This window comes from Corvus kubaryi, unplaced genomic scaffold, assembly GCF_017639235.1.
Source record: "Corvus kubaryi isolate FWS band 111438036 unplaced genomic scaffold, C.kubaryi_AGA036_p1.0 138, whole genome shotgun sequence".
In the NCBI taxonomy this organism is placed as follows: Eukaryota; Metazoa; Chordata; class Aves; order Passeriformes; family Corvidae; genus Corvus; species Corvus kubaryi.
In genome coordinates, this window is record NW_024580672.1 from 17,765,533 (window position 1) to 17,783,705 (window position 18,173).

At 39.6% G+C, this 18,173-nt stretch overlaps 1 protein-coding gene across 3 annotated transcripts in view; it reads right to left on the minus strand.

The window, feature by feature from the left end:
* Positions 1–16,260: 16,260 nt before the first annotated feature.
* FAM204A (family with sequence similarity 204 member A) overlaps positions 16,261–18,173 on the minus strand; it is a 16,573-nt gene continuing 14,660 nt past the window's right edge. For all 3 annotated transcript variants that reach the window (XM_042019430.1, XM_042019429.1, XM_042019431.1), the window contains exons 7-8: positions 16,980–17,086; positions 16,261–16,631 (exon numbers count right to left, since the gene is read on the minus strand). In XM_042019430.1, the coding sequence (XP_041875364.1) occupies positions 16,580–16,631; positions 16,980–17,086 (159 nt within the window). In that variant the 3' untranslated portion in view covers positions 16,261–16,579. The remainder of the gene's footprint in view (positions 16,632–16,979; positions 17,087–18,173) is intronic.

The following is an 18,173-nucleotide window of genomic DNA, read 5'->3' on the forward strand; positions in this document are numbered from 1 at the left end:
TGCCCACAGGGGAAGGCTGGAGAAGCACAGGGATGCCAGATTTGCAGCCAGTTGTTGTGGGCTGTGAGTGCTGACACCTCAACCTTTCCTTGTACCCTTCAAGCACCCGGCTTGAGAGGCGGCTGCCTTTATCTCCTGCTTGTTTAAGGTAATTACTACTTGTATTTCCTCCCTGCTGGTTCTGCTGGAGCGGAAAAGGCTTTGGCCTTCACTTCACTACACAAAATAAAGAAAAAAAAATCTGGTTTATAAACACCACTTTTTCTATACTTTCAAAGGCAGGTTGTAGGGTGAGAGTTAGGAGAATGGTCCCTATTTGGAAAGCAAGCTAATAATAATGATGAAGTTGCTGCAGGGAAACCTCTTGGTGAGCCTCCCTGAGCTCTCTTTGTTCCCGTGGTAGTAAACAATTATCTTTTAAAGATGCTCTGCTGTCTCCACCACTCACCCTGCTCTAAGATATTAAACAACCCCAAAAAGCAGCCCAATTGTGTGCAAAGAGTGGATTTCCTTTCAGAGAGGGTGGGAATTTGCAACTCTTTAAAGACACTTAGTGTTAATTAAAACCTATGCAGCCCAAAGAGAAATATAGCACCATTTTTCAAGGAGGGATGAAGTTGGTCTGATTAGCAAGTGTTTTGTTACCATGCTAAAATATGCTTTTTGATTCTTAAAATCCAGTGCATAGTACTGATGGAAAACAATTGTTTGTGCTCCATAGCAATGAAAGTTCAAGTGACTTTAAAATACAAAAAATACCCCACAATATGCTAAAAAAAAGCACCTTTGTGTTTTGCAGGGAAATCTTAAAAATAAAGACTTCTTTTAAAAGTACATTGTGGAGGAAAGCATATTAGCAATAAGGAATATGGAAATTCTTCATTTAAAATCTACCTCACAGTCAGCAGTGTGTTGATTTGAAATGCTTTGCCTTTCTAACTGTTCCCCTCCTCCTAATAAGCACTGCATCCAATTTGTATGTTATTCTGATGAAATGGTTTAAGCGAGAGAAAATGAGTAGTTTGAAAAATAAAGGAAAGTTCTACAGAAGAAATGAAGTGCTATCATTGAAATCTTTATTTATGTGAAAAGAAAGGGCTAAAACATTACCTCAGAATTCAAGATTACAACATCAGTAGGATATAAAGTAAATCCATTCTCATAGTGAAACATCAGAAACCATAATCCTTTTTCAAAGACCTTTTGTTATTTTAATGTCTGACAAATTATGCTTTTTTAAAAGAAGAAAAACACTTAGATTTAAGAGGTTTCTTTTACTTCAGTAAAAGTAGTTTCACTATTTAAAAGTTTTAATTTTCTGTAACCAATAGTGTTTACTATGCTGGCTAAGTATTAACACAAGAGTAAGGTTATTTTAGCCTCAATAGGACCAAGTACGAAGTTGCCACCAAAGACTTTTGCATCAAGTTGTTATGGCAACTTAGTGTTCTAAAAAGTATTAAGTTTGAGGAAAGGGTTTTGTTTCGTTAATTTGGTTGCTTTTCCGTCAGGTTTTGAAGTTGTTAAGTGTTATAAAAATGTTACATCATTATCATTCAAATGATGGGAGGTCTCAGAACGTATTTAAAACTTGTTTATGTCGCAGGACGTTCCAGGATGATGTCCAAGGACCCCCAACCCTGCCTTTACAGGGAAGCCCTTGACTTCAGTATGAGCACAGGAGTCATTCCACAGCGCTCCTAGCTCTAAGAAACAAGGATAAGAAGAAAAAAACTGCATTATTTGCCTCCAATGTACTAAAGGAGAGACAGGATGGATCAAGGGATGGAAGAAGGGACCCTTCCCTTGTGCATTCAGCACCTCTCTTTCATGTGTTCATGTTTAAAAGCATAAGCAATGAGTTCCTCATGGGTATTCTGGGCTCCTGACATCCCATGAAGAACTGGAAGAGTGAAATAAGCTCCTGAGAGCTCTGCAACCAAAGGATGGGTTTTGACTGGTGCAGACGTGGCAGGAAATTGCTGTAAGAGGCCTGTTTTAGGTCCTGTGCCACAGGTAGGGAAGAGATAGAATTATGGGCTTAAAACCCCATAATGAACAAGAGCTCAGGATCACAGATTGTCACAGCCATCACTCTTGGAATGTTCCCAGTGCTGCAAGCCCCAGCTCAGACCCTCGGTTCCCAAACCCTCACACGACCTCAGATCTGCAGCACAACCTCTCACATACCCAAGTGCACTGTGAGCTCTGGCATCATCCTGACTCCAGCCAGTGACTTGTCCCACCCTGCCAGTTTGGGCAGGGGAGCACTGGAGCTCTCCCAAATGAGTAGGAACAGTCATGGCAATGTGCAGAGTGTCCTGGGCTGGTTGTGTATGGCCACATATTTCTACTGGCTTCCTCTCACACTGGGTTTTGGGGCTTTCACGTATGTGGTAAAGGAAGGGGAAATAAGAGAGCAAATTAATTCTCTCCCTCATGAAATGAATGCTTTTTTTCACATTGACAAATTTTCTGAGTTTTTAAGTGAAGTTGGAAACTATGGGGAGATTATGGTGTTTTAATTAGAACTTTGATTTATTGTTTTTCCTCACCAGGTTTTTCCTCACCAGGCCTCTCAACTCTTTCCTCTTGTAGTTCTCCTACTCATCTCTTTTTAAAGAGAAAGGTGGATGGAAATAAACTGGGGAAATTGAAAAGAAAACCAAAATTTTCAAAAATAAAAACCTGACATTCATATGACCATAAAGATTTAGAGGACAACAAAATGAATTTATTTCGTAAATCTGAAATTATTTTTGACACTTAAAACCATGTTTTCCTTCTTTTGCAGAAGGGGACCAATCCACTAAATACCTACATGGCAAACAAAACAAGAAGATTTGCCTGCCAAATTCTGCCAAATCTCGCATGAACTTGGGCAAATGATTTAATTTGCCAGTTTCTCAGTGCACTGTTTGTGCAGTGAGAACAATACCACTTCCTTTTTCTCATCCTTTGTCTTGTTTATTGAGATAGTCACTACTCCAGGGAGTACACAATCTCTAATTATGAGCAACCAGCACAATAGTACCCTGATCTCTAGGACCTACCGCAATACAAAGGACTAATAATCATCACAAGTCGTCTGTTCTGATGCATGGGCTGCAAGAGTTATGAATACTAACATATGCTGGAAAGTTCTGTTTAATTTTATGTCTTTGAAAGAAAATAAAAGCCTATTTTTCCCATTGCTGCCATTTATGCAGGCTTATACTTTCCAGGAAGCTTCTGCCTTTACATGTCTTCATTCTCCCTTTCAAAACAGAAATAAAAGTCTCACTAAATAAAATTAAAATTATGAATGGCCAGTCTTTTCCTTCCTACCAGTTATTGTCACCCAGGAACACGCAGCAAAGGATGTCTACGTTATCATTCAGTTTCACAGGGATCTGCCAGCTGCTGGCCATATGCTAAATCCTAAGAGGAATTATCCATGTACTGTGCTGTCTGTACATGTCTGATTCCCTGTTTATGTATTTTTACTTGATTATGGCATATTATAAATCCAGCTAACTTAACTTTTACGGTTAGAATCCAAATCCTCCAGTTGTTGAGGGTGTTTTTTTTATTCAAATGGAATTCCACTGCCACTGTGGAAGGTTTATGCAGCAATAAATGGGATGAAAACACTCAGATTTCATACAAATGCATCAAACACCAAACAAAAAGTCTGTGGGATTTCATTTACAATGACAGCCCCACTTTAGAGTTTGCTTTTTAATGATGTGATAGAATTTCATAGCAGACAGAATTTCCCACCAGCTTCCATGGCCCTGTCCAGAACCTTTGTCCCCAAAGTGACTTGTATGGTTTCCACTCTGGAGATCCCTGGCCATCCCAGCCACTGCAAGGCCAGGAATACATTTGTTCACCCCCCTCACCACCCTCAATGAGAGGGGACTGTGGAGCAGGGAAAGATGAAGTGAATTGCTCACGGTCAGAGGAAATGGTCAACCTGGGAATTGAGCTCCAGTTGCTCAAGCCTCAAGCAGGAGCCAAACCACAGGCTATTGTTTGCTATTGAAGCCTGTGGACATCTCCAGATATTTGAAGTCAGATTTTGTGAGTGATCTCGCTATGCACATACTCATCTTAAAATGATACAATGCTGTACAACACCAGGACAGCCTTTTATATGCCCAGGCCATGGTAAATCTTTACTACAAAAGCACTCTAAAATGATTTTTACATAGGAGACTTATTTTTCAGAAGGCAAGAACATATCCCTTGGGGATGCAGATTGTTTCCTCAGGACTCAAACATTCCCACGTGGTAAAATGAAGTAGGAGGATCCAGTGAAAGGAGCTCTTGCTTCTCATTATTTGCTTCTCATAATTTACTACCTAATACTCAGCAGCCCAAGATTTATAAGACACTACAGAACTGTCTGCATGTTTCCCCTTGTGGCAGATAGCAGATAACTGTTAATAGACTTGCTCAGGAAGTTTATTTAAAGGAAGAACTTAACTGTATTATTTTTCATGGAGGTGTGAACATTGCTTAAGGAGCTTAAGTCTCCATGTATAAGTATTATCAGATAGGTTCATGAGGATGCTAATGTGCATTAATATGAAACTCCAAAACCAGCTTTCACTGGTGTACATAGATAGAGCCATTTTGTAAATAATGCCCTTTCTGATATTGCAGAGTTCTGGGATTGCTGAATGCATTATTATTTCCAAATATAATAATATTAAACCACACTACACACCTTCTCTATCCTCTTTCTGCAGCTCCTGTAAAATCAACAACAAGGCCACTCGTGCAGAATCCAGTCTCCTGCACAGCTGCAGCTGGCACCTGTGTGGGTAAGATTTTGTCTGCCCTTCTATACAGGACCATGCAGATGTTGTAGGAAAGCCAAGGTGCTGGAGGGGCTCCACATCAGTTCTCATTTTCACTTGTCAGATGTACCCACATATTTTCCAATCCTGCCCTGCTCCTAAGTTAAGTCCTTCCCACAACAGTCGGTAGCTTGCTGTGTGGGACGGGGCTCCAGTTTCCAAACACCGTGACAGAGGTGTCTGACCCCTTTCCATGCAACTGAGCACCTTTAGAACCTTTGGCCTTCAGTAAGAGGGGAAGGCACACTCACCACACCACACTGTTCAGCACTTTCCAGGATTTAACCTGCTCTGCACATGCTGTGTGGTGATGAAAACGTGATTAAAGGAGAGTATATTACATTATGTCCAGCTTTAGAGAAATATTTTAATGGAATAAAGAAAGAGCCATACATTTTCTTTTTTTGGTTTAGATGTAAGCTTCACCTCCTGGTATTTACAACCTAAAGCTCTCCAATATTGGGTTAGCTAATAGGATCCAGACAATGAAGCTGACTACAGAGAAAAGCAAGAAACTGTTTTAGTTTCACCAGCCAAGGAGAAGAAAAGACCCAGCTTGATAAATGGTGAGAAGTATATTAGATGTTAAAAAATATTTCATTTTTAATAATCCTAGGTGTTACTGACAACCCAGGTAAAAAGCAAAGTTCATTTCTTCAAAATATATTTAATCTGACAGTATCCCTTTAATTAAGTAGCAATTTAGATTTTCTTCTCCTCCACATACAAAGCTTTAATGAAACATGAAAGCCACAAAAGAAATTCGTGTGTGTTTCATGGCGAGGCGTGAGGAACGATTTTCTGTTTAAATTCACAGACAGTAGCTATACAAATAACATTTAATATTTGTCAGAAGTATTATCTGCCTTTTTCCCTCACAGCATTACATTACTAAGGTAATAAGTACATGAGAATACATGATTTCCTGGCTACTGTATTGAATATGCATCTTTAAACAAAGTTAGACTTGGGAATTTACCCATATCTTAAAACGCTAATCTAACACTAATTAAAAGGCCAGTGAATATGCTTTGATGGATTCCAGTTCCTGGAATATGACAAATGAATTCCGATGGCATGCACGACTGCAGCAGAATTACAATGGCAGAGCTGCAGCCACCGGGGGAAGCCAGGAAAGCCCATCCCTGCACTGGCACAGGGGCAGGGAGGAGGCACTGCTGGAGCTTGCCACGGTTTGTGGGGGTGCTGCCGTCCTCTCAAGGTGTGGCCAGCCACAGCCTTTGTTCCTCATTTCGTAGCAGCTCCCAGGCTATGCTGAAGCAAAAATTTGGCTGCTTCTGCACCCCACCCACCCTCCCTCTAATATGTGCACCTCCCTGCTGTTCCCTGTGCAGTGCTGGACTCTTCAGGGAGGAAGGAAAGCCTCCCTGGGGAAGAAAAGCCAAGTGGCAGCATTGCCTTTCTCCCACAAAAATAGCTCATTTCGTAGACTTCTTCAACCCCATAAACCCCATTGTTAAAGAAGCATGAAGAGAGCAGATAAATATTTCTAAATGAGATTCTATGCCCAGTATCTCCTGCAAATAACTGTCTTGTTGATCTTCCTGTCTTAGAATTAGAAGAAAATTAAAATCCAGCTTGTAATACAGTTTGGAAGTATGGCGTATGAGCTCTCAAGTGCATGCCTCTTTTGAACTGAGTGCAGCCCTCTTCAGAGGTACTTATTGCATGATGATATCCAAGATCTGCCTTTGCATTCCTTCTTCCCACATGAGGAAAGACAAAATTTAATTCATGCTAATTAAAAATTTGGTTTAAAAAAAAGTCATATTTTTGAAGCAGTCTTAGATGTCATTTTAAAAAGGGTTTGAAAGTTGGGATTTCCGTGTACCTTTACTTACCTCCCTATGTAAAGCAGACTCAATCCTTCCTTCTTGCACAGATTTTTGTCTAAATCATGGCAGAATTCACCATGTATCCCCCTTACAGAGGACCTGAACAGCTGAACTGTGGAGAAAGCAGTTTGAGATTAAACAAATAAGCCTAAAAATAGGTACTTTTTGCTCAGACCAGACAGGAGGTCCTTCCTCACGAGGGTTCTCCCTGTAGGTAGCAGTTGAACTTTGAGCATCCCATCTGGACTGGAGTTTGGAGGACACCCTTCCCACAGCTAAGGAAATATCCCAGCCACTGAGGCATCAGGTACCCCAGGGTTGACTGATCCTCCCTAAAAGAGTCGAGTTGGTTTGTATAAATAATTGAATTTCCAGCAGATCCAAACGACAATGCCTGTGCTCAGGGGTTAATGCAGGAGTTCATTCGCAGCCTCCCTGTGAGGCAGTGTCAGAGTTTGAGTGGCTTTGCACACACCCTCTGGCAAAACCAGAGACTGCAGCAGAGCAGGAGCATTTAAAAGATCAGTAGCATTTTAACAGTGGGCTCTGGGATGGCTCCGTGTGTCTCAAAACCTGGCTCAGAGCACTCGTTCCAGGGTCTCACAGTGAAATGGTGCCAGTGCTGGATACTGAACTGTGCTCTTCTGAGGAATGTCTATCCAGGTTTTTTCAAAAAAGGCTTAGGGACTCACAGAAGGTTTAATGGAGTGGACATAGCACCACACTAACAGGGCTGCACAGATTTGGGAGTGGAGCTGGCTGGTTGCTTGCCAGCTTGGACAGAGGACAGGATGATCTTAGTCTGGCCTGCAAAAGATCATGGAAAAATATCCAGAATCCCAATCCATACCTTAAAAACAAGATCAGACTGTCCTTTCAAGGGGGTGGGGGAGATATTTTTTTCCAGACTGTTCTTTTGCTCTTTGTGAAGGAGGATCTTATTATGAGCACAGCTGAATTTCTAGATGAGGTAAATTCTCCCTGTTACAAGTTCTGCTTGATCTCACTATCACAAAATGTATACACACCTCTAACTTGTTCCTTGACTGCCACTTCTATGTTCCCCTGCTCTTCAATCAGAGATAAATAAACGAAAGGCAGCATGATGCCTGTTATCTAAAAAGATTCAGGTAGAGCAAGTATCATAGCACAATCAGGGTGCTTGAAAATTGTATTTTCCTGGAAAGGACTTTTACTTGCCTACTTGGATCACACACAGAGGAAGTCCAAGGTCTAGAGGGAGAAAATAACTCTTAGTAACCGAATGTTTGAACATTCATACAGGATTAATTACTTGTTTTATTTTTTTTCTTTAATTTTAAATGACTGTACTGCCAGCAAAAGTGAAAAGTAAAGACTCTGATCTATGCCAGGCACTTAGTACATGCAAATACCCTGCAAGTTTTTCCTATCTTGAAGAATTTCAGCATAAACTACAAAGGCAAAGTGGACTGAACTGATCCCTGGAGAAAACATGTGCAACTCCACTTACATAAAAAGACTGCTTGCTTCAATAGATCTGTGCCCATTTATCCTCAGGATGAATTCACACATTTTTTTCTATTATTAGATGGACATCCTATTTCTAATGGAGTCTATGTGATCTAAGCACTTCTACTCATTTTTTTCTAGAAGTAAGATTCTGTGCTTAGAGGATGAATTGCACTGCTGAGCAGTGCTGGAAGGATCAATTGAGGTGCATTAACATTTGCAGTGCCATTATGCTCCATCTGAAATCCTGGGCTCTATAAGAAATTTCAAACAAAGCATCTGCTCAGTCTTGGTAAAGCAAATCTTTTGTCTGTGGCATATTGCACCAGCAAATTAATGCAACAAGGATTACAGAGCTCTGGAAATGTCATCAGAATGGATGAATTTCACAACAAATAATGAAAGAAGAATTGTGAATGTCTAACAATTATTCCCCAAAACCTATTTCGAAAAAAATTTGCATCCTCACTGTCATGATGGCTGATAAAGTTCCAGTTAACATTTACTTAGGACAATAATTAAGTCAGTTGAAACACTCAATACAAGACATAGGCAGAAGGTGTAAGACCAGAGGGTTATGAGCAGTGGAAAATAGGTGCTCATAGCAGGGCAAGTGTGAATCACAAGAGCTGCAGCCAGGTTTTCACTGTGTAAAAGTCAAATGTCAGGGTGCCTGTGCTTGGTTACAATTATCTGAGATCAGTGCTCTGTGTCCTGTGAGTCATGCTCTCCACAGCCCTGGCCAACTTTCCTAACCTGTCTGTGCTATTATTTTGGAAGAAAAAAAGGAGTCTTCACCCCAGTACTTGGGCCCGTGAGTGAATGGTCCTGACTCTGAGCTGTGGGCATGGCCCATGCAACAGGAATGAACAGCATTTGACTAAGGGGCAATCCAACTCCAGGAGTATTTAGTTCACATCCGTGCAAGCAGCACATGTTCTGTCTACACCAGAGGGAGCTCAGGCACGAGGTTATGCTACAGCTTTATTTTCCATATTGCATGACCACAGGGAGACATTTTCAGAAATGTTCTCACTCAGGTATGCTGATTACCTGAACTGTTTGTATAATCCATGAACTTCCTCCTTCTAAACTAAGGGACTCTGCCGATGAAGGTGCGTGCTCTCCGCGTTGGCACCAAAAATGTGCAAAATGTCTGTTTGGGAGTTTTCCCAGTTCTCACCAGTCAGTGTGCAATGGTGGCAGCGGTGACTGGTAAGCCTCTGGTAGCAGTCATCTGGCTATCTTATGTGACAGTAACAAAAGGGACGTGGCAGCTATGATAAGCTCTCATTGAACAATAAAAAAAACATTTCTGGGAAGGTCTTTTTTTTGTTATGACAGCAGTAGTTGTGTTGAATTTCACAGAGGTCACATGCTGGAATGTAAACAACGTCCAGGCAGCCTTGAGGAAGGTGTGTAGTACTGCCCTGTACCTAAACAACACAAGTCATGCATCCTCAGCTTGTAGAAACCAAGCATTTTTTTTTTAACAGACTCTCACCATTGACATCAGTGAAGCTGGAAGAGTTTCTACAAGACATTTGCCTTTCTTTATCCCTGGTCCTCCAGCCTTTTCTGCTGTCAGTTAGCTCCCACTCCACTCCCTGCTTCCATATACCCTTCTCCTTGCATCAAAGAAATAGGATCTGAAGCCTGGACATCTCACAACACTCCCTTCTCCACAACTCATTCCACTCCAACTTCCTCAAGACTGTGCAAAAGCAAATATTCCAGAAACCTCAGAGCTAAGGACCAGATTTTTTGATGGAGACCCTTGAATCCACTGGGAATCCCATTCTTAGGATCTGTAAACACCTGCTAGAACTCTGACAACATGCAGTGCTGGGACCAACGAAAATTGATGCAGAAGAAGAGCTCAGGCACCTGCAGGCAGTTAAAATGTAGATCTATTTCTATCCAGGCTGTGTCAGCATTTAAGTGCTAGATTGTTTAGCAGCAGCAAGTAAGCACTGCTGCTTAATTTTATTCACCTAACAGTTGCCTTCAAATTTTAAAGATTTATACACTCTTCTGCAGTCAGCATTGAAATAAGAGCTCATATCCACACCTGATAGCAAATGCAGGTCCATGTCTCCAGTCCTTTGTTTTCAGAAAAATTTTGTCACCCTTATTTGTTCCAATTTGACAAGTTTTGGAGTAAAGGCTCTTCTTGATTGAGGGCAGCAGAATATGATCCGCAGAGATTAGTCTGTGGCTAAATTGTGCCACTTGGATCATGAAAGAGTCTGGCAATATATTCCTAGAGCTAAGGCTTTTTGATTGAATCAGAAAATTAATTTCATCAGATAATTCTATGCTTCAAATCCATAATTATATTTAACAACAACAGTGTCCAGCATTATCATCAGCTATCCAAAACAATGAAGGTGACTCCAGCGGGAATGCTGTGAGACTAAAACTGAGCACAGGGTCCTTGAGTACAGTATGCCCTGAGATAATGTCAGTATAAGACATTTTTCTCTCCCTCTTTCCTCTTCTATAGGAATATCATCCTTTTGCTCTCACTCCTCAACCCATTCTCTACCACTCCCCCCAATTAGCTCTGTGCATTTGTGGATGCACATTCTAGACCAGATCACTGAAAAAGGACTGCTTTAAGAAAAGACACTTTTCCTTTAGGAAGAAGAGATTGGAAAGGAAGCAGCAACTGCTCAAACACACCTGAGATAGGTAACCTTGAGGCCTGACCCCAGTGGCAGGCAGTGCACACCAAGCTGTGAGACGTGACACAGATCTTTAAAAAGCCTGCTAGAGGTATGGCATGAAATAGCAGCCCCACAGAGCTGGGAAAAATGTGCTGTTGCTTAACAAAGTGCACCCAAATCCCTTCCCCGAGCTGTTCTTTAAAAATTAAAGTGACCTAAAGCTAAGCATATTTTAAAGTGTTGTTTGTGAAACAAACAAACAAAAAAACATAGCGAGAGAAGCAAAGGCAATAATTCTTAACAAAGAGCATTCTGTGATGTCTGTATTTCTGTGGGAAAGGCCCTTGGCATTGCTGTGCTGAGAGTAGAGGACATTTTATAAATGTATTTCTAAAAAGAGGAAGTATTCAAATTGGAAATGCCTGTTTGGCTGACTCCCCCTCTGCAGCTTGTGTACTCCTCCAGCAGATAACACAGAGGACAGCTCTTGCTAGCAGGCGGCTCTCAACATTCTCTTCATTAACTTGCAAAAAATACAAGCTCCATCCTACATTGTTTGATGGTAATTAGAAGCTGAATCATGCGATACGTCAACTTTCTGATGTTCTTTGCATGTTTACACTTTATACTACCACATTACACCTAGTTTTATTTAGGGCTTCCTTAGAATCCTGTGCTATTACAGAGTGCAGTTTGAGGAGCTGGTGACATACTTCAAATATAACTGTGGAAAAGCTATTTTAATAAATTCCACAGAAGAGGAATCAATGTTAAAACAATCTCGGTGATCCTTGGTTACGCTGGGAGTCTTTTCAATTCACGAAAGAACATGATGATTTTTCATTACAGGTGCAGATGATCAAACAGACTCAGAATTATCAGAGAAGATGCAGATTATTTTTCTTTCTCTCTTAGAGCAGTACTGGTAAATTCAAGGCACTACTAGTTTGGAATTAATGGTCCCTGCCAGTAGAGGCCAACTGCCATTTCAGCATTAAAGATCTGACAAGGTCAGCAACCACTTCTCCACAGAGAAATCCTTAAAATACCATAAACACTACCTAGCTAAGAGTCCACAGGCAGCATTACACTTCACTTGATATTTGAATTTGCTGTTTGGGCTACATTAATGTATTGTTCATTTGAGATAGGCTGTGAAAAAAAGATGAACAAAACTCCCTGTTTGGCTACCAGAAAGCAGTCAGTTCTCATTCGGGTAAGAACCCTTACTTTCATATTTATCTTTTCTCTTACATCTGTTTTACTCAGTTACAGCAAAAGCTGCCAAAGGCTGATTCATTAGGACACGTAACATGGAAATACAAATGCTCATTTCAATCTGTGGTCACTTCATGCCAATCTGAAGTCACTTCCATCTGTGAGTCAAGCAGCCAGCACACCTGGGAAACTCCAAGAGCAATGAACATACTATTTAAGTCAGGATGGTGATTCAACATCAAAGAACGAGCATGACAAGCACAATCACATGTAAAATCTGTAGAATCCTTTTATAAAGCTGGCTGTTTACATTTCTTAGTATCTTTTTAACTGCTATGCTTTTTGAGGACAAAATGTTTTATTTCAGCTCTGATTCCAAGTAAAGAAATAAAAACCTCTCAACTCTGTTACAATCCCACAGAAACTGGGAAGAGAAGATTTGATGGTAAAATAAACACAGCTGGAGGCAGATCAAAGCAATGCAGGCATTTTTCACCAAGAAAGATGACAACTTTTCTCAAATGAAATTCGGGCTTTTACTTACTCTTGTGATGCTCGGAACATCTGCATCCAATATCCCAGTTCACTTACTCTCTCGGTGGGACAGATGGTAATGAGGTGCCCAATTCCCAATGCCTTTCAAAGAGGTTTAGGCACCTGCCTCAAAATTGTTCAAGACCGATTTCTCTCTGTTATTCTCAGCTTTGACAAACAGCAAACCAGGAGATTCCTTTCACTCGCTGCTCTGCTGCCAGCCAGAAGTTTGCCCTCACATGAATTGCTCAATCTTTGTACTACTCTTTTTAGCCACCCCATTTGTGAAGTAAAAATCCAACCCTATTATTAATATATTTAATACTTTTAAAGATGCTTTGAGCTTGCACTAAAGGTACACTATAGACACATCCATATCTAAATTACCAACATTCAAAAGTAACAGGGAAAATACTTGTTGGTGGATTAGCTACATATGATCAATGCCAAATAAAAATCTACTCTGGTTTTGCTAAAGGTCATTTAGTGCTGTGCAATTCTCATGAGGTAAATATTTTTGAAAGTGGGGAATGCTTTGAGATTAAGCAATACATTACAGTTTTTGATCAAATGCCAGAAGCCATAGGTGAATAGGAAACAGACATCAGTAATTACAGTTCGTACTTCAGCTATTTCAAAACCCCTTGCTTCAATGAGCAAGTATTAACTGGACAGACACTCCTTCACAAATTAGAGACTGCAAAGACTTATTACACACCACATTTATCTTTGAAACTTGTCCAACAGAATTAAACTAAAAAAATAATGATACAGATTATGGTTGCAGGCAAAAAACTATTAAAACTCTAACAACTATATATATGTTTTTATCTGTCAAACTGTCCCTGCAGCCACTCTTCAGTTAAGGAGCTCAGGAATGCAGTATTAAGTACTAGTAATTGTATTAGTATGCTGTTGTCAAACTTCAAACTGGCTGTATTTTATCACAGGAGCTGATAAAAGAATTTCTTGTGTAGGCCTTAAAACACAATAGAATTGCAAGAACATGAGATGGGGGCAGAAATGAAAACATGGCACCTGAGTGAGAAGTGCACAAGGAACATCGACACTGCTCAGTGAAACTGCAGAGCCACCAACTTGACATCACCCAGGTCTGCTGAAAACCCCATAGCAAACCCCTCACCCCAGCACAGCACCTGAGTGACAAACCCAGTTCAGAGGCCAGACTGGCAGAGCCTGGCCCACAACAGAGCAAGCTTTGAGCAGGCCAAGATGCTCCAGAGACAGCCTTGCTCAAACAGGAATTGTGAGAGAACATTCCCCTTTCCAGGTATTTCTTTGGTTTATTCCAGAGAACCACACTTGGGAAGCTACATGGTTTTTCCTCAGAAGACTTATGGCTTCTCAAGATATCCAAGACAGCACCATGACTGATGTTGGATGAAATATGAAATAGCGGTGGAGAAAAAAACTGGGGCAAAACCAGTGCATACATTTATGTTTTTCAGGACTTCTGAGGGGGAGGAAACACTCAGGCACTTTAAACTGTTGCCCAACTCAAGATAGCATCAAATGAACTTCTAATAAATATTTGGCTTCACAACAGGTTTGTACTGAAATTTACAATTTAAGTACATTCCTCTAGATCGGTAATTTCAGTCAAACAAGGAGATATTGCAAACTTTTGATCTGCTAAAAGAATTATTATTACATCTCAAATTTAGTTCACTGTAGGAGATTATATATTTTAGCTGATTAAAAAGCTTTCAGTTACCTAAAACAAGCATTTGGATTGGTTTAACACTGTTAAACAGGAAGAGTCAAGTCTCAGAATGCACTTTTACTTGTTTGGCCAAAATTTACATCACAGACCAAAACTACTAAAAAAAAAAAGTGTCACGAATGCAAAACATTCAAAAACAGATCAGCAATTTAGGAAGATGATTATTAAAGGCACAGTTATGCATTCATTTATTTCTTATGCATTTTTACAAACTCTATAAAGCTATATTAGGCTTTTGTATTTTCCCTGTTAGATATTTTTGAACATAGTATAATTCTGGAAATAACTAATATTTTAAGCAAATACTTTAGGTAGATAAAAAGGTTTGAAATGTGACAGATTTTAAATTCATCAAAGTAACCCAATGCAAATATTCTGCCTGCTTCCTAAACAGTTCCATTATTAATGGCCTAACATAGAACTAGTTAAGTGTAAAATATTACAGGTAGCTGGGCAATAGCTGTTTTTTGAGGGCTTGCGTTTCTGTTAAAGCACATTTTCATATCAAAGAACACCAAGCCCTGCAATTAGATCAAGATCTTGATTTGACAAATACTGTTACTCTTAAGAGCAATTACTGAAAAAAAGTATATTTAATAAATGATACTTTAAAAAGTTTAATGGAATGCTGCTGGTGTGTTTGGCATTAATTATCAGTGTCGTTCTACTTTTCAGTATATAACAAAGGACAACTGTATCTAATGCCCATCTTCCAGCTGCTTGAAAAATACATGAAATGATGGACAGAGTGCCTGGAACTCCTGGACAGGAACACTTGGAACTGAGGAAGATCCTGATGAAGGGTCATGGTGTAACCTGTGCGTTTATGCATGCAAAAATGCAATTTAACTTTACACTCACTTCACTAGAGATAGCACTTGCTTCCTTCCACACTGAAGTTTGCAAAGCAATGTAGTTTGCAAACCACAGTGTGAGATTTATGATGTTTTACTGCAGAAACCTGTTTAGCCCCCAATTTACAATCCTGGCAATTGTATTCAACTCTGTCATCATAACTAATTACAGCTAACTGCAGATTACCATATTGCAAACTCTCATCTGTGTGAAAGAAAAACGATGATAAAAAAAAGAATCAAATATCCCAAGGGCTAATGAAAAAAAATGCACCATCTTGGACTGCAAACCTGAACTCTTCGAACTGCTGCCGTAAAACTTCAAATTGCTATTTGTTGGCAAGTTGTTTTAGCCCCAAGTACTTACACAGTAAATCACCATTACACTAATACCATACCTTTGGCCTGAAACATATTAATCTCAGTTAACAGTAACTGACATTTACATTACCAATTCAATTCAGGCGTTGTGGTGACTAAACATATATGCAAGAGCTTCAGGGAGAAAAGTTATTAGTTTTGAATGTGTACTTACTTTTCACTGAGAACAATTTTGAAGAAACATTATCATCAATTCTTGTTATAATCTTATAACATAAACATTCAAATCCTAATTGATCTGTAAAACATTTGACTTGAAGTAAAATCTGCATTTGTATCTTGGGTGCAGTGAAGTGTTCAGTACAACAGTTCAGGTATTTTTCCAAGATATGTATTTATATATTTTTCTCTGGGACATTTGAAACCCGTGTTCTTGGGAAGGAAAGAAAAATGGGAAATTGAAATATTCTGAAGAACGTGGCACCAGGATATGCCCAATAGTACCGGATCCTTCCAGGAGAGGGAGGATGGAGTTTTTCAGAGAATTTTTTTGGCTATAAACGCCATTGGTTTTAAAGAGATAGGTTGGTTTTGCTCGTCTTTATTTAGTGTCTTCCCCCAGCTTTCAAGCAGAAAAGATGGACTTGCTGCATTTCTGTGAAGTCCAGCAACAAACATGCCCCTCCCCTTATACCCACATACTGTAACTGCAGTACAGCACAAAACACATTTGGACCAAGGATTTTATTCCAACTTCAGAGAGTTCTCTACCAGCCTCCAAATGCATTCTGAAATGCATTATCTTTAGCTTTCATATCTAGGAGAAAAATGCTGTATTTAACATAGTATTGATGTTTAGATAGTATTTTTGCTATATTATTTATAAGAGAGTGCCAAAACAAGATAGTGCAGTTTAACAGCATTAAAATAAATATAAGGCTTTTGTGTTTTGTTTTGGGGGGTTTCATGTTTACATTTAATAAGTTGCCCACAAAAATTCTTCAAGTAACAACAGGTATTTGACTCCTGGGGAAATCAGGATGGATTACATGTAGCCCATGTTGCTTTTTGTTTCCCATCTTTTCTTGGCTTCAAATCTGAAACAGAGCACAAAACCCACATTAGGAATCACGTTTATGAGTTTCAGGTATTTAACCAAGTCATTCCTAAAAACAACAACAACAATATAAACTTATTTTTAATACTGTTATAAAGACACGAAGACAAATAGAGCCATACAATCACCACTTTACGTCTGATAAAGCCTCTGTACTTAAGTCTGATACACTCCTAAAAAAGCCCACCAAAACCCAACAAGGTTAAACTAAACAAATAAGATTAGCACAAGCCTATTTCAACTAAGAAAACATTTAACTGAGATTGTATTGTACACAGTTAGTGCCAATGAAACCACAAATGTTTAATTCCATACTCAAATGACTTACCCCCAAGCAAGCTTCTTTTTCTTTTGAGCTTCTTGGGCAGCCTCTGCTTCTTGCTTGGCTTTTACAAAGTTGCGGCAAGCGGCAGCTTTGGCAATTTTCACACCAAGCTAAGACATGAAAAGCAACAAAGGAAAACTGATTAGATGCAAATGGCTCATATGAAATTTAAGCCTCACAAATTACTTGGTCTGATATTGTTTCTCAAAAGTCAATAGATACTAAAATATCTTTCAAATATTAGGCTGATGATGCACTATTAGACCAGACAAACAAGAATGTCTCTTGAGGGAAATACAAAGGCGGTAGGATTCTGGGGCAAGCAATCCTTTTCACCAAATCCTTCATTTCTAAAAATAAAAGCAAAGGGCAACAGCTCACTGGATCCTTTTGTTTGTTTGTTTTACATAAACAGGCATATACACATACAGAGTCTCCATTATTAGGACCAGTCTGTGACCTCAGCTATGCTAACACAATAGAATCAAGTCTTACCAGTATCAAAAACACCCACAACCACAGTTTTATACAGGAAGAGCTGCTACCACCACATATCTTTCAGTAGACCCACTAGACATGTTTTAATCAGTCTGTCCAAAAATAAATGATGCAGTATCCTTAGTGTCTATCTCCACGTTACAAGCTTTTAGATTGTAAGGGTGATAATACGCCAGCTTTTCATGCAGGTGAATACCACTTCCATAAACTTAGGCAAACTGTGAGAATTAGGTTCACTTTAGTGAATGTCAAGTGCAGGAGGAAAAGGCAGGGAAGAGTAGAGTAAAAAAAAAATGGAAGATCCAGTGAACTATGACCAGTTTATTCTCCTTAATCAGCATTTGTAACTTCTTTGCTGTAGTTACATTTTGAGGTTGCTGTCTTGACTTGACATTATGTGTTATGAAGGAATTTGCTCTCAAAAGTTACTGCTATTCCCCAAGACAAGCATGCAATTCATTTACCCCAAATTGCTACAAACTGATGTGGACAAACAGGTTTTCTTTCTATCCACACCCAAACTTACTGAAATTAGCAAACATGTTTCTGACTGGATATTCTGAATTTCCCCCAAAATGTCATGGGAGCATCAAAGAACGGGAGACCCAAGGGAAAGAATACTCTTTAACACCTTAGCTGAAGTTCCACTATTAATGGTAATATACTTGAATAATCTGCAGCATCTATGCAGACAAATAT